The following is a 15748-nucleotide window of genomic DNA, read 5'->3' on the forward strand; positions in this document are numbered from 1 at the left end:
ACTCAACTTGGAGACAAGCCAAAAGTGAGGGATATGCTCTGTCCACTAGCCAGGATGAACTTAGGCCTCGTGATGTCAAGCTAAGAACCTCTCCCATCCTCCGGGAGGCCAAGCACCTGAACATCACACACACCCTCTCTGCAGCATCGGGGGAGGAAGCCCTGGGCCCAAGTTGGGCACACGAGTGGCCCCCAAGCCTCTTGGTTTGGTGGGGCATCTTCAGTGTATAACTGAGGCCACTCTGACCCCCTGCAGCTGGAACACTCATTACATCCTCCCTCTTTGGGGAAACCTGCCAAAAAGCGTTCAGATAGGACCGTTAAGGAGAGTCACCTAAGGGGTATTAGAAGGAAACATGGAAGAAAACAGAATTACAAGCCCCGGACTTAAGCAGAGCCGTGAGCAGTGGGCCACCCCAGGGAGGGCCTGGGGACCAGCCAGACCTACCAGGCCTCTTCCTGGTGCGCCAGAGGGCATGCTCAAACCTGCTGCTGCACAACTTTTCTCTGCTCAAGTTTAACTAGTGTTTGAATTTCAACCAACTGATGCATGCATATCTTTCAGTTTTAACTTTCAGCCCACGGGTAGCAGTGATGATGAGTGGCTTTTCCTGTTTCTTGATCGACTCACTGAGTTTCTTCCTCTATGGTTTCTAATCATACCCTTTGCTTATTTTTCTATGGGTTACCTGTCTTTTTCTTATTGATCTATAGGAGTTCTTTTCTGTATGTTCCTCCTATTTCTTATATGACACCATTTACTATTTGAAATAAAGAGGAACCAAAAAGGGGACCCCGTGGAGTCTTCATGTCTCGAGTGTTAAGAAAAGTTATTTCACAGGATGTAATGAATACATGCTGGTTTCGTAGTTTGCAAGAGATTAACAAAGCTTAATAAAATATTTAATATACTAGAAAGAAGTGGAGGTCTAGATAACTATTATTTTACCATATTGTTTGCATGTTTTACCATAATAGGTAACGGGCACACTTATTTGATGATTTGGGAGAGGTTTCTTCTAACAACATATATTTAGAAGTTTAAGCAATTAATAGATGATTTGCAAGTTATGAACAGTTAGTTCAATGCTTTAACAGCATTTCCCACAAGTGGGGAGGGGGAAGAACTCTGAGTGTGTGTGTGTGTGTGTGTGTGCATGCGTGTGCGTGTACGCACACACACCTGCACACGTGGCAGGAGTTGGTGGGGGGAAGGAGAGGCAGGGCGCTGCTATCCAGGAAGCCTCTTGAGTTCCAGCAGGCCCACCCAGTGCCCAGGGCTCCTCGGCCTCAACGTTCTTGCATTTCTTCTTTCTGGGCTGTTTCCTTCTCCCCAGATAACTCCTCCACAGGCTCCTTTCAGGGGAGAGGGGGGTCTGTTGGTGGAAAACACTGCATCCCTGGGCCCCTTTCTTCAGCCAGCCCTTCTCAGTTTCTTTCTCTCCTCATCTGGCAGACCCACCTCCATGGGCCTCTCTCTCCCCAAGACCTGTTCCTGGGTGACCTCGTGCTGTCCCAGGCTCAGATCCCCGCCTGTTGCTGAGGACTTTGTGTTTGTGTCCCATCGGACTTCTCACTCAAACTCCACATCTAGATGTGCAACCTTAGACTGGACGTCCACACGGCAATGGAGAACGGGCATCTCGAATCTAACCCCAGACCTGCTCCTCCCACAGTCTCCTCCCCCATCATGCTGCCCAGGCCTCAAACCTTGATTCCTTTCTTTCTCTCTCATTCCAAATCCAACATGATAGGGAGGCCCGGCTTCAAGTGTCTCCAGATCTGCCACTTCTCCTCACCAGCCACCCTACCCCCCATCCTGATCCAGCCCCCACCCCAGCCCCACTCCCCCTCCCCAGCCCCTCCTCCCACCTCGCCCAGCGGCACCTCTCATGCAGGTCAGAGCTTGTCACTGCTCAGCCCAGAACCCTAACAATCCCACCTCACCAAGAGCAAACTCAGAACTCATGTCACCTGATGGCAGAACAGGCCGTCCCTCTGCACCTGGCTCTCTCTTATTTTAACTGATTTTAAATAAACTGAAAAGACACACAACACACTGGGAGACTATATCAAGACTTTATAAAACTCCCACATCCTTTAAAGAAGCTGAATCTTAGTTGTTTAGAAACTACACACAGACTCACGCGCATGGCTCCAAGGCACACATTTGGCATGTTTCATCAAATAATCAGGAGTGGAAGTTTCTAGTCATATTGAAACTCTGTGATGAACAGAAAGGTGAGAATATTCCCCAAGGCAAAAACGTGATCCAAGCACAGGGTGGACACAGCTGCCAAACCCTAGCCAAGACCCGAGCAAGCACACCCTTCAGGTAGGAGGACAGTTAATGTCCAACCAGCCAGGAAAGGTATCCCCACATGTGGTCATCTGGGTAGAGTCAGAAGCAGGACTAGACAGAATTCAACACCTATTCTGGGTAAAAACTCAGTCAAGTAGGAGGAGAAAGAATTTCTTTTAACTGATGAAGGGTCTGTGTTGGTTCAGACCCATGTGAAATTGCTGACATTTGGCCTACAAAACTGGCAATTTTGTATGGTTCAACATAATACCAAAACCTACAGCTAACATTCTGCTTGAAGATAAAGCGCAAAAAGCATTCTTTCTAAACCAAGCCAAAGGTGTGGATGCCAGCCACCCCATTCTTCTCAACGCTAAATGGATCCCTGGCTAGGACAGCAGGATGAGAAGAAATGAAAAGTATAACAATTAAAAAGGAAGGAGCCAGATCCTCACTCCAGACGCTATCTTTGTCAACATATAGAACTGAAGAGAGAAACTACTGACACACAAATAAAATCATTTTATAAAAGTTGACTATGTTCCTACCCACCTGCAATGGTTAGAAAACGTAAGTTTAAAGAGATATTTAAGATAAATAAATTGGTATAGCCATCAAGTAGAACACTATTCAGCAATAAAAAGAAAAGAGCTATCAAGCCATGAAAAGACATGGAGGAACCTTAAATGCATATTACTAAGTTGAAGAAGCCAATCTGAGAATGCTACATACTGTGGGATTCCAACTCTATGACATTCTGGAAAAGGCAAAACTATGCAGAGAGAAAAAGATCAGTGGTTGCCAAGGGTTAAGGGGATGGGATGAACAGGCAGAGCACAGAGGATGTGAGGGCAGTGAAAGTACTCTGCATGATGCTATAATGATGAATACGTGTCATTATACATTAGTCCAAAGCCACAGAATGGACACCACCAAGATGAACCCTAATGTACACTATGGACTTGGGATGATAACGACCTGTCAATGTGGGTTCATCAGTTGTAACAAATGCACCACTCTGGTGGGATACTAATAACGGGGGAGGCTGTGCATGTGTGGGGGCAGGGTGTATGTGGGAAATTTCTGTACTTTCTGCTCAATTTTTCTGCGAACTTAGAACTGCTCTGAAAAATAAAGTCTATTTGTTATAAGAATTTAAAAAATAGCAACAAAAACAGGTGAATATATTTTGTTGAGCTTCAAAACACCTATATGTGACAAAATATAAAGGATCTCCCCGCATTGTCTACGGTGTAAACTGGTACAATAACTTTAGACTGTCATTTAACAATATCTAAGAAAGATAAAATGTACACACCCTAAAACTCAGTGATTCTGAACCATAGGTACATACCTAGAAATGCTTTGCTCATTTATAACCATGTTCATAGCAAAAAATTGGTAACCAATCTAAATGCTCACTGACAGAAGAGTGGATAGATAATGTTGGTATATTCATACAGTAGAAAGAAAATACACAAACAAGTATCTAGCCCTGGGGTTGGCAAACCACAACTTGCAGGCCAACCCCCCCCCCACCATGTTTATTTGTATAGCCCATGAGCTAGAAATAGTTTTTACACTCTTAAATAGTTAAAAAAAATCAAAAGAAGAATATTTCATGACATGAAAATTATATGAAATTAAAATTTCAAGATCCATAAAGTTTTACTGGAGCATATCCACGCCCATTTGTTTACATATCACCTGTGGCTGTGGTCAGGCTGGAGGCAGAGTTGAGAAGTTAAAACAGAGACTGTATGGCCCTTAAAGGTGAGACTATTTCCTATCTGGCCCTTGACAGAGAAAGTTTACCAATCCCTGAACCAGAGCTACATGTATCAACACGGATAGATCTCAGAAACATAAGGTCGAATAAAAGCATGTGTGCAGAAAGATATATACACAGCTGGATGTGATTAATATAGATTTCCTAATATCCACTGAGACAGTGAGAAGCATCAGACTCAGGAAAGTCTGAGGATGGTTGAGGGGGACTTTTGGGGTGGAACTCAAAGGGGTTTTGACTTCATAACATTTTGTTTATTAAGTTGGATGGTGTACACACAGGAGCTCAGTCTATTAATCTTTCTTTGTATCTTCTCAGGAGTCTAAAAATACTTAATAAAAATACATAAATAACAATATCCACCCAGTAAAAATTAAATAGGAAAGAACAGCCAAGAAAATTTTGTGAAGGAACAGAAACAAGGGTGAGCTTGCTACAGAGATTTGTAATATATTAAACATATCACAAAGCTACGGTATTGAAGGCAGGACAGCACAGGCTCAGGAATAGACGAGTCACCGGAACTGTGCAGAAAATAAATGCAGAACCTGAATCCAACAGTGTTGCAGTGTCAGCCCCATAGTCTATGAAACACTGGCCTGACTTTTCAAAAATGTTCATGCTGTGAAAGGCGAAGAAGGGCTGAGGACCTGTTCCAGGTTTAGAGAGATGTGCGCATGCACACTCACTCACACACATACACACGCAAGCGCTGGATGCAGTGCGGGTCCTGGACTGGCTGCTCAGCAGAGGATGACAGCTACAAAGAGGTGACTGGCAAAATCTGAATATAAAATATGTTAAATTCTAGGACTGTATTAATGCTATGTTTTGTGATTTTTGATAATTTCTGTGGCTACATGTGATGGGGTTGTCCTTGTTTTCAGATATAAAAGGGCTTGATGTCTGTACCTTATTCTCAACTGGTCCAAGAAAAAAGCCAGATATCTGGCTATCTGTCTGCCTGCCTGCCTGCCTGCCTGCCTGCCTACCTTAAACATAATACAGCCAGTTATATTACCAGCAAAATGGGTTCTTTATTCAGGAATGGCAGAGGAATTGCAATTCAGGACATGCAAGCTATGGTGAAACAAGGTAAGTCCGCAGAGATAAAGGGAAGGTCAGGTTTTAGGAGGAAATTGGGGACGGTTGTTTCAAACAAAAGCTCAACGGAGAAGAACAAGAGTCGAGGTTGTAGTGGTTTCTCACTGGCTACAAGCAATGGTTGGTACGCTGTTGCTGGGGCAGGGAGGGATCTTCCTTCTTTTGCTTACAAGCAGGAGATGAAACTCCCATGTGATTATGTCCTTCCTTGTCAAAATAATTCTTGTCTTCCTTCTTCCTGCTGGTTATGTGGCTTATGCAGCGGCACCAAGTGGTACCTGCGTGAGAGCTCCCCTCCAGGGCTTCCTGAATCCATTTTAAATGAGGTTTCCTTTACTTATTTTCACTTAGCTATCTGTCTGTCTATCTATCTATCTAACTATCTATCATCTCTCTCTATCTAAAATGTGTGGAGGCAGAGAGAGGAAAGAGAAAGAATGATAAATCAAATGTAGCAATAACAACTGGTGAATGTAGGTGAAGGGTATATGTGCTGTTCTTGCAACTTTGTGCAAATTTGAAATTATTTCAAAATAAAAAATTAATTAAAAAAACAAATATAAGCAAGAGTACACATTTTCAGCACATGATAAAAATGTCAATTCAAAATCAGTGAGAAAAACGGAGGACAATGACTTATCGGGTACTATGACAACTAGTAAAATACAACGACTGGAAGAAATGGGTGAATATTTACCTAAACTCAGAATAGAGAAAAACCCTCCAAGACAAAAAACAGTGAAACAAACCATTAAAGTAGACTGACAGTTCATTAGATTAAAAAAAGTTACCTGTGGATTAAGACAAAATTAAAAGACAAATGACAAGTTTGAGAAAGATTTGTAACAGACAAGCAGCAATTTCCTTGATATATAAAGAACTCTTACAAACTAACAAGAAAAGAACAAATACACCAGTAGGAAAAATAGCAGACAATATGCATAAATAACCCGCAAAAGAAGAAATATAAATGGCCAATAAATAGATTAAAAACTTTAATATCACTAAGGATAGAAGAAATTTTTCAAAGATGCAATTTTTTTTAACCTAGTATATTGGTAAAGATTTAAACAATAATACCTAGGTGGTAAAGCTATAGTAAAACCTATGTATGCTATAACTTGTAGTTTTAAAAAATAGTAGAAAACACACTGAAATGTTACTGGTAACTATGTTTGGGTGCTGAAAATTGGAGGCTTTTTAAGTTGTGTTTACCGTATTCTGAAGTTTCTGTAAAGAAAACTCAATACTTAAGCAATTAGTAAAAAGCTACTAAAAATACATTTCTGAGATGAGGGAGTGTTACCTGAGCTGGCGGGTGTGGCTGCAACTGTCCCAAAGGTGCCTCAGGTGCCTCACCTGCGTTCTGGGCCCCAGGGCTGGGAAGAGAGTAACCAGATGGTTTCGCTAGAAACAAGACAAGGGAAAGGTTTGTTCTCTATGTGCACATCACTTCTGGGTTTCTCTCGTGCTGAATACAAACACTTGAGAAGAACAGCATGTTCTCTTCAAAACCAAAGTCACTTCTCTTTCAGAGAACTTGTGGGGGTGGACACTTGTGAACTGTGTGACACACACCAGCATTTTAGCAGGCCAGTAGAGCTCATGAACACACACAGACAACTTTCTACAGCTATACGCATCCCTTTCACGGCTTCTCAAAGTGGCAGAAACGAACACCTTCATTAACAGACCCAAAGATATACCCTGTCTGAAGCATAGAAAAAGAAGAAGCAAAAGTTTAAGTATATACACTGAAAGATTATGCTTGTAATCAATGCTTCAGCATTCTGTCTTACTTAGAAATAATCTAGGCATCCAATGAATATCCATTCATTAACTCAACTTGTGTTAAGTTACCTAAAAATCTTGGAAATTTATCTTGACGCTGACGTACTATAAGACAAAATTACTGTCGAAATAACATTTCTCCGAATAACGAATCAATTTGGTTAAACACAAGCTTACTGAGGACTCCAACGAGTTTTGTGAGTTATAACTATTGATATTTACCGTCCTGGAAACTGAAACAGAGAAATTTTTTTAAAGCTGATTTATCCATTCATCTGAAGATAGGGACGATAAACATATTGCATGTTATTGACGTCTGAGTGGTCATGAAATCAGTTCTGCCACCAGGGACCTCCTGAGATGGGTTCTAAAGTAATGTATCAGTTTTTCCAGGCAATAAGAGGACATATGAAGGACAAAAATTGGAAATGAAATTATTTTCCTTAGTTTATGATACCTGAGTTTAAAAGCTATGAAATCAGAAGACACACAAGTGGCCAACAAGCCCACGAAAAGATGCTCAACATCATTAGTCACCAGGGAAATGCCAAATCAAAATCACAGTGAGATACCACCTTGTACCCACTAGGATGGTTAAAATCAAAAAGACGGAAAATAAGTGTGGGCGAAGATGTGGCGAACTCAGAACCCTCATCCATTGCTGATAGGAAAGTAAAATGGTGCAGCTGCTGTGGAAAAGAGTTTGGTGGCTCATTAGTAAGTTAAACATAGAATTAATACATCATCCTGCAATTCCATTTCTAGGAACATATCCAAAAGAATTGAAAACAGGTTCAAACAAAAACTTGTATGTGAATGTTCACAGCAGCATTATTCACAATAGCCAAAAGACAGATAAAAACCATGTCCATTACTGACGAATAAGTGTGGTCCATCAATACAATGGAATATTATTTGACCATTAAAAGGAATGAAGCACTGACACATGCCACCACATGAACGAACTTCAAAAACATGCTCAGTGAAAGAAGCCAGACACAAAAAGTCACATAGCATAGGATTCCATTTGTGTCTGTCTTGAAATGAAATGTCCAGAAGAGGCAAACCTATAGAGACAGAAAACAGGTTGGTGGTTCTCAGGGGGAGGGGTAACACGGAATGACTGCTGAGTATAGGATTTCCTTTGCAGTGATGAAAAAGTTCCAGAACAGATGGTGGCAATAGTTGCATAACACTGTGAATGTAATTAATGACACTGAACTCTATACTTTATAATGGTTTAAATGGTAAAGTTTACATTATATGTATTTTACCAAAGTTAAGAAAAATGCTAGTTTAAAAAAATGCTATGAAACGTGTTAAATCTTAGCAAAGTTTGCTCAGTTTGATGGGCTTGTTTCCTCAGCTTACTATTGATTGCCTTCACCTAAAACAAGAAGCTTTATTCTGTGTAATCTGCCCAGATAGCAGAGATTCTATGTCTTCCCAGAATAGTTTTCTTTGCTTTATGTTGCCTTTATTATGTTTGATTATTTAACAAAACAAAGCTTCCACACTTCTGAGAGCGCTAAGGTTCTTTACAACTACATTGCCTTCTGTGGGTTTTCTTTAAATGTTTGTCACTTTCTGTGAGTAGACACATATTGTTTCTCAGGCATCCATGATCCTATCTCAGTGTTCAAATCTCCTGACAGCTTTTGATTTTTTTCCTTCTCAAAACTGAATCCTAGGGCCGGCCCCGTGGCTTAGCGGTTAAGTGCGCACACTCTGCCGCTGGCGGCCTGGGTTGGGATCCCGGGCGCGCACCGACGCACCACTTCTCTGACCATGCTGAGGCCGTGTCCCACATACAGCAACTAGAAGGATGTGCAGCTATGACATACAACTATCTACTGGGGCTTTGGGGGGAAAATAAATAAATAAATAAAATCTAAAAAAAAAAAAAAAAAAACTGAATCCTAAATGTAAAATAAGATAAAACTTTCAGGGCACCCTTTGCACCTAGCTATCTTTGAGACTCCCCAGAGGGCCCCTGGAAAATCACAAAGATTTGTTCTTATAAAAAGAGGGGTGTTAGAAATAATCAGGTTTATTTGGTGTGTTACTATTGATGAGTTTCAGGAGAAGAAGTGCCAACTCAGAAGAGATGCTCAGCTCACCCTGGCTACATTGGTTGGTAAAACGTTGTTAGTATAAAGTATTTGAGGGCTTTCCTAGAGATCTGTTAGGGCAGTGGCCGCCCACGATGTTTCTCTTCATCAGAGTCCTGAAGGGCTTATGTGAAGTTACTGGACAACAATGGTATAGAGCTCAAGTCACAAATGCAGTCACTGTTTTAAGTGTTAACTTGGGCACCACTTTCCTTCTTTTCTTTTGTGGGGGATCAGAATTGGCCACCCCAAAAAATGTCTCTTTGGCTTGATTATTTTTAAGAACAAAAGACTCCCGGGCCAGCCCCGTGGCTTAGCGGTTAAGTGCGCGTGCTCCACTGCTGGCGGCCCGGGTTCGGATCCCAGGCGTGCACCGATGCACCGCTTGTCTGGCCATGCTGAGGCCGTGTCCCACATACAGCAACTAGAAGGATGTGCAGCTATGACATACAACTATCTACTGGGGCTTTGGGGGAAAAATAAATAAATAAAATTATTAAAAAAAAAAAAAAAGACTCTGAAAGAAACTTTGACCTTCCCCCAACTGCCTAAAAGAATTTAACATAGAAGGCCTGTTCCAGGAAGGAGCTAATATCTAAGATAGCTATAGTATACTGTAAAATAGCTGTGATAAAAAGGCACCAACAAGCCCAGTTTTGGCCCAGCAAAACTTGTTGAACAAACATTTGCATTTCCATCTCCATGTGCATTGTCCTCCACCTCGCTGAAATCTCAAACCACTACCCCCAACATCCTCCTTTGTCTTTAGCTGAAAATTATATTTAAGCTGGCAGCTCGGCCATTTTGGTGAGTTACTCAGATTTCCTGGGTCTCTCCCATGTATACATGTTAGAAAGCTTTGTTTGATTTTCTCCTGTTATTCTGTCTCCTGTCAATCCAATTTGTAGCCCAGCCAGAAGGACCTAGAGTGGGTAGAGGAATTTTCTTCCTCCCCTACAGTCTGGCGACTTGGACAGGATAAAATTTCACTGGCTGGACGCTGCTTGCTCATGGACTACTGCAGCCACGAGATCCTGGGCCCTTGACAAGAGCCAACAGGAGGTAAGAGTTCTTACCGTGTTGGTCTCCCGGATCTTTGCCTGCAGGATCCAATGGAAGTGAGAGTGGTGAGTTTTTTTCCTTTTCTAAATTTAGATTAGCAGGAGAAACTACTGGTGATGCTAGCTTCTTGGACTCAGCGACTCTAGGATTTTGTTGCATACTCACTGGTTATTGATCCTTTTCCTCCCAGAGATAGCCACTATTTTTCATTGTCTCTTTTTCGTTGTTTGTCATAAGACACAGCCATCTCTGTAAGCCTCTTGTCTGGGAATATGCACATGAGGTGAAAGCTGTTGCTAAGGGCATCTTGTAAGCCAAAAAGGCTGCAAATTTAGTGGGCACGGGTCAAGCAGTTAAGAGTCATTAGGGTGCTCACCACCTCAAGAAGTCTCCCATGGAAGGATAAGTCAGGTCACAGGATGGGGTAGATGACACAGGTCTCCCTGCCAACTTCAAGAAAACATCCATGCAACAATGAGGTACTCTATAAAGCACACACAATCCCCAACCCCGCAGTACCACCCCTCTAGCTATTATTCTGGCTCCAAGAGACCCAAGGCTTAGCTAAAGCTGTTAATGTGCATATTAGATGAGGTTTTTTCTTTTGTCTTGTTCTATGTCCTGAGAGCTTGGCTTTGTGACCTTTCTGGTCTCTGCCATCTGGAGCATGCATGTAGCGGCATGCATTTTGGTGGCCAGTCAAGTAGACTGGGGTTCCAGGGGATACTCTCTTAGTCCAGCTGTGTCAGCTCTCAGGGCAGGTTTGTCATAAGGAGTTGCAATTGCTTTCCTTAGGGGCTTTTGTCATATCAACCTTCGTTGCTTGTTATGCAGCAATGGCCTTTGCTTTCTTACACTATTTTTGGGAGTGAACTTTCTGGATCTCTTTTGGGGATGCCTCTTGTGTCCATGGTTAAGCTTATTGGTATGAGTCACTGTTAAGATTCTACTCGTCAATGTGGCAAGACGATGGTGGATCAATTAAATTGGAAAAACTTCTAAGTTGGGAGAAAAATTGTTTTTTGAGAGCTCTCATCATATTTGTTTTATGGGTACCTATAAAAAGGCCAAATTAAAAAAAGAAGTACAAAAAAAATAATGACTAGCCTTAAGACCCTAACTCAGGTTACAATTAACAAAATGTAAAAGTGAGTGACGTCAGCATCATGGCAGAATGAGCTTCCCCCATTGAACTCTCCCCCTCTAAGACACAACAAAAAGGACATTCATATTCCAACAGAAGCTACTCACACCACACAGGGGACGTCTGAGACATCCAGGCAGCCGTACACCCGAGGACGGAGGTGCTGGAATCCCCAGAGTAAGTGGAAGGAGGTAAGAGGAGCTCCCTTCTTTCCCCAAGGACTGTGACCCAGAGACTGAGACCACGCGGCTCTCAGAGGGGTGGAGAGGGGCGGCTCACCGCGTGAAAACCGGCGCTCTCCAAGACCCCTCACAGCCCACAGGGATCCCCCTACGGAAGGAGCAGAACTGTTGCAAGGGTACTTTCAACAAGCTAGCCCCTCAGGAGAGCAGAGAGCCACAGTGAAGCGAGAAACCTCTGAGATCAGGGAGGCAAAAGTAAGTGCCCCTTCCCCACCCAGCCCGCCCAACCACTGCATCAGCACAGTGGTGCTTCAGCTCAGCCCCGTCCCCAGAGGCAGCGGCTCCAAGGCGCCCGGGCCCCACCAGGAGGGGTAGTGTGACCACACCCTGCCCCCACAGGCAGCGGCCCCCACCTGCCAGGGCCCCAGCAGCAGCAGGGTAAGCCTGTGTCCCTGCACCAGAGGCAGCGACAGTTCAGGCTGCACTGCATCACAGCCCCAGCTGCTCTGGCTGGACTAAGCCACGGCCCCAGCTGCCCTGGCTCCACTGTGCCATGGCCCCAGCTCCTTTGGCTTGACCACCCATCCCCCGGCTCCGGCTGCTTTGGCTTGGCCTGTGCTCAGGCTCCAGCTGACTTGGTGCCAGCAACTTTGGCTCACCACACTCCAGTTCCAGCTTCTTCAGCCCAGCGGCACTCCAGCTCCAGCTTCTTTGGCCCAGCAGCGCTCCAGATCCTCCTTCTTCAGCCCAGCACACTCCAGTTCCAGCTTCTTTGGCCCAGCGGCACTTCAGCTGCAGCTGCTTCAACCCACCCGCACCGGAGCCCCAGCTGCTTTGGTCTGGCTGCACTCCAGTCCCAGGTGTTCCCACGCTCCAGCTCCAGCTGTTCCCATGCTTCACTCTCAGCAGCCTCTGCTCAGCCACGCTACAGATCAGCCAGGGGCCAACGAGAGTGCCTGTGGATTGAGGCAGGCCAGAATACACTGCTCTTGACCCCCACCCAGCGGCAGCAAGAGGAAACTGCAACCATATATTTTCACTATGAGGAAAAGTAAGCCAACACTGACAGGCACTATGCAAAAATATATTAAATCTCCAGACCAAAAGGAAAATGACAAGCACCCAGAAGTCAAACTGGAAAGCACAGAAATGTGTAACCTTAGTGACAGAGAATTCAAAATAGCCATTATAAAAAAGCTTAGTGAAATACAAGAAAACACAGACAGACAATTCAACAAAATCAGCATTTTCTTCACAAAAGAAATTGAAACTATAAAAAAAACCAATCAGAAATCTTAGAGATGAAAAACACAATAAAGGAAATAAAGACAAACCTGGAAGCCTTAAGCATCAGAGCTGACAATATGGAGGAAAGAATTAGCAATATTGAGGACAGCAATGCAGAAATGCTCCAGATGGAAGAGGAGAGAGAACTAAGACTAAAAACAAATGAAGAAACTCTCCGAGAAATATCCGACTCAAGTAGGAAATCCAACATAAGGATTATAGGTACTCAAGAGGGAGAAGAGAGGGAAAAAGAAGCAGAGAACTTGTTCAAAGAAACAACAGCTGAGAACTTCCCAAACCTGGGGAAGGAGCTGGAAATACCAGTGAATGAAATGAAAACAGATCTCCTAAATACATCAACATGAAAAGACCCTCTTCAAGGCATATAGTAGTAAAGCTGGCAAAAGTCAACAAGAAAGAAAAAATATTAAGGGCAGCTAGACAGAAAAATAAATAAATAACATACAAAGGATTTCCTATCAGGCTCTCAGTCGATTTCTCGAGAGAAACTTTACAGGCTAGGAGAGAGTGGAACAATATATTCAAAATTCTGAAGGACAAAAACTTTCAGCCACAAATACTCTACACAGCAAAAATATCCTTCAGATATGACGGAGAAATAATAACTATCCCAGATAAACAAAAGTTAAAGGAGTTCATTGCCACAAGACCCCCACTACAAGAAGTGCTCAAGAAGGCCCTCATCCCTGAGAAAGAAAAGAGAAAGGGGATTCAAAGTTTTGAACAAGGAGGAAAACAGGTCGACAAAACCAGAAAAATTGCAGTCCTCTATCAAAATAGATTAGAAAGAAAATGTAAAAGTATAAGTGTTGATAAGATTATAAAGGTTAGAATGTTTGAGCTAATTTTATATAAAGAAGTTATATCAACTTTGCCTGAGCATGTTTTAAAATGTCTGACTGGGAATGCTTCCCCTATCCAAAATTATAAGACCAAGACCTATTGATACAGTCCTAATGAAAGCTATGATTTGAGATATGAGAGTTGATGGAATTCAAATAAAATTTTGTAGAAAAATTGATATATTTATGGGCTTTATGTTAAGTGATTGTATCTCTTTTTGCCTGATTGTATCATAGATTGTATTGTAGGGATAAACACTGACTCATTGGGGAACGTTTCCCCTGCCTGACTGTAAGATAGCATATAAATCTGCCCTTCAGATGGTGTTAATTAAACTTACAAAAGGGAAGTCAATAGGGTTGTCTGAGCCCACACAGTATGAGACAAAAACTAGAGACTAATATCAGCTGCTAATAAAAAAAAATAAAAGCTTCCCCCACCCCCAAGGTAAATCGGTCTAGGGTTAAATTGTACACTTAGAAAGAGGACCTTTGTTAAACGCTTTGTAAAGACTTTTAAAGGTACGATACATTGTCCTGAATATTTTAGAACATAAACGTCTTTTGATTCACCTAAGTTAAAAATTTCCCTGATATAAAGACATTAAAAACTCATAAAGCAAATATGCCCCAGAAACTCCACCTTGAAGAAAACTTGACTGCTTTCTCTGTATCTTTATGATGTATATTTTCTGCTCCCATCTTCTCTAGGACCTGAGAGCCATTCTTTGAAATGCAAATGTTCCTCAGAAACTAGTGAGTTTTGTATCACATCTGATTCATGACAAAAATTTAACGTCTCTGTCAGTGTCTACCTATGTGTTTATGTGTGTCTGTATATATGTTATATATATGTGATATTTTACCTCCAGAGGGTATGGCCAAAATTAAGAGCTCTGTTTAATTGACTTAAAGTAAGCGCTTACATGTCTTTCAAGTTAACGTGATATGAAATAATCTTTGCTGAATGAAAGCTTGCTTAAGTTTGTTGGTTTGATTAAAATAGACATGTCCTCAGAGTTATCAGCACTGGATATGATGTAGACATGCAGCCTGGGTTTACTAGTTTAAAAGCTCATGCTATCCCTGTTACAAATTTGTCAGCATAATAACTTAGAATGATAGCTAATTCTGTCTAATGTCTCAAGAAATTTCCGTGGGTAATCTAAACATAACTGTTGGAACAAATGATTTAGATGTAAATGAGGTAAGAGTTTAAACTTTTAGCAATAATTATATTTTATGACATGTATTTAATAACTTCCAAAATCTCTTTAGTAACTTGGAACTTTGAGGTTTTGCTCAATTAAATGATGGAAAATTCATTGAATATCTACATTATTTCTAAATAAGATATTAGACATTAATTACTAAATATAAATTCATCTACTTTGGCTTCTTATTACAGAAAAACTAAAAGGTATTTTGGGTCTATTGATAAACATGTCTTGTGTTTTATTGAAAGACTGTACTATAAAGTAATGTGTTCCTAGGAATTACAAAAAGTATTTATATATTTTCCAAGCCACAGAATGCTAATGTAAAAGACAGTTCATAATTGCTTGCTTACTTAGTTTTCACTAAAAATTAAGGTTTCTAACAGTTAAAAATTCTAACATGATAAAAGCTACTAAAAATTAACAAAAGGTTGTATTCAAAGAAAGTGAGATATGTTTTCAGTAAAGAAGGTATAAAGACTGGAAATACTTTTGTTTGTTTGGTTAAGAAAGTTTACTTTGTCCTAAAGTACTAGGAGGAAGAAAGGAGGCATGGGACAAATTCTGAATGTAAAAAAAAGTTATAGAAGGTCTATGAAAGAGAAATTCTGAAAAGAGTTTTGTGCATGGTCAAGTTGGCTAAAATTAAAATGAATTTAATTAAGTAAATTTAATATCAACAGTAAGCTGGTGCAAAATTAGAATTTGCTTTTTTCCCCTCTCTTAAAGTGATAACTTTCTTGAACTTTTAGTCTGCTCTTGGTAAAGCGGTTATGAAAGGTTTTTTGTTTGTTTGTTTTTTGAGTAGTCTACCAGAAGGGTAGGGACTTTGTTTTATCAAAATAAATTTCCTATATTCTTTTTATCAGGTCTTTAATCACAGGTGCTAAGGTTTTT

General features: G+C 41.4%; 1 protein-coding gene across 2 annotated transcripts in view; it reads right to left on the reverse strand.

Moving 5' to 3' along the window:
• Positions 1 to 15748, reverse strand: part of CCDC57 (coiled-coil domain containing 57) — a 142419-nt gene that overhangs the window by 40447 nt on the left and 86224 nt on the right. For both annotated transcript variants that reach the window (XM_058561937.1, XM_058561936.1), the window contains one exon: positions 6501 to 6601. In XM_058561937.1, coding sequence (XP_058417920.1) covers positions 6501 to 6601 — 101 coding nt within the window. The remainder of the gene's footprint in view (positions 1 to 6500; positions 6602 to 15748) is intronic.

The sequence above is a fragment of the Diceros bicornis genome, chromosome 18 (genome assembly GCF_020826845.1).
Source record: "Diceros bicornis minor isolate mBicDic1 chromosome 18, mDicBic1.mat.cur, whole genome shotgun sequence".
Classification (NCBI taxonomy): Eukaryota; Metazoa; Chordata; class Mammalia; order Perissodactyla; family Rhinocerotidae; genus Diceros; species Diceros bicornis.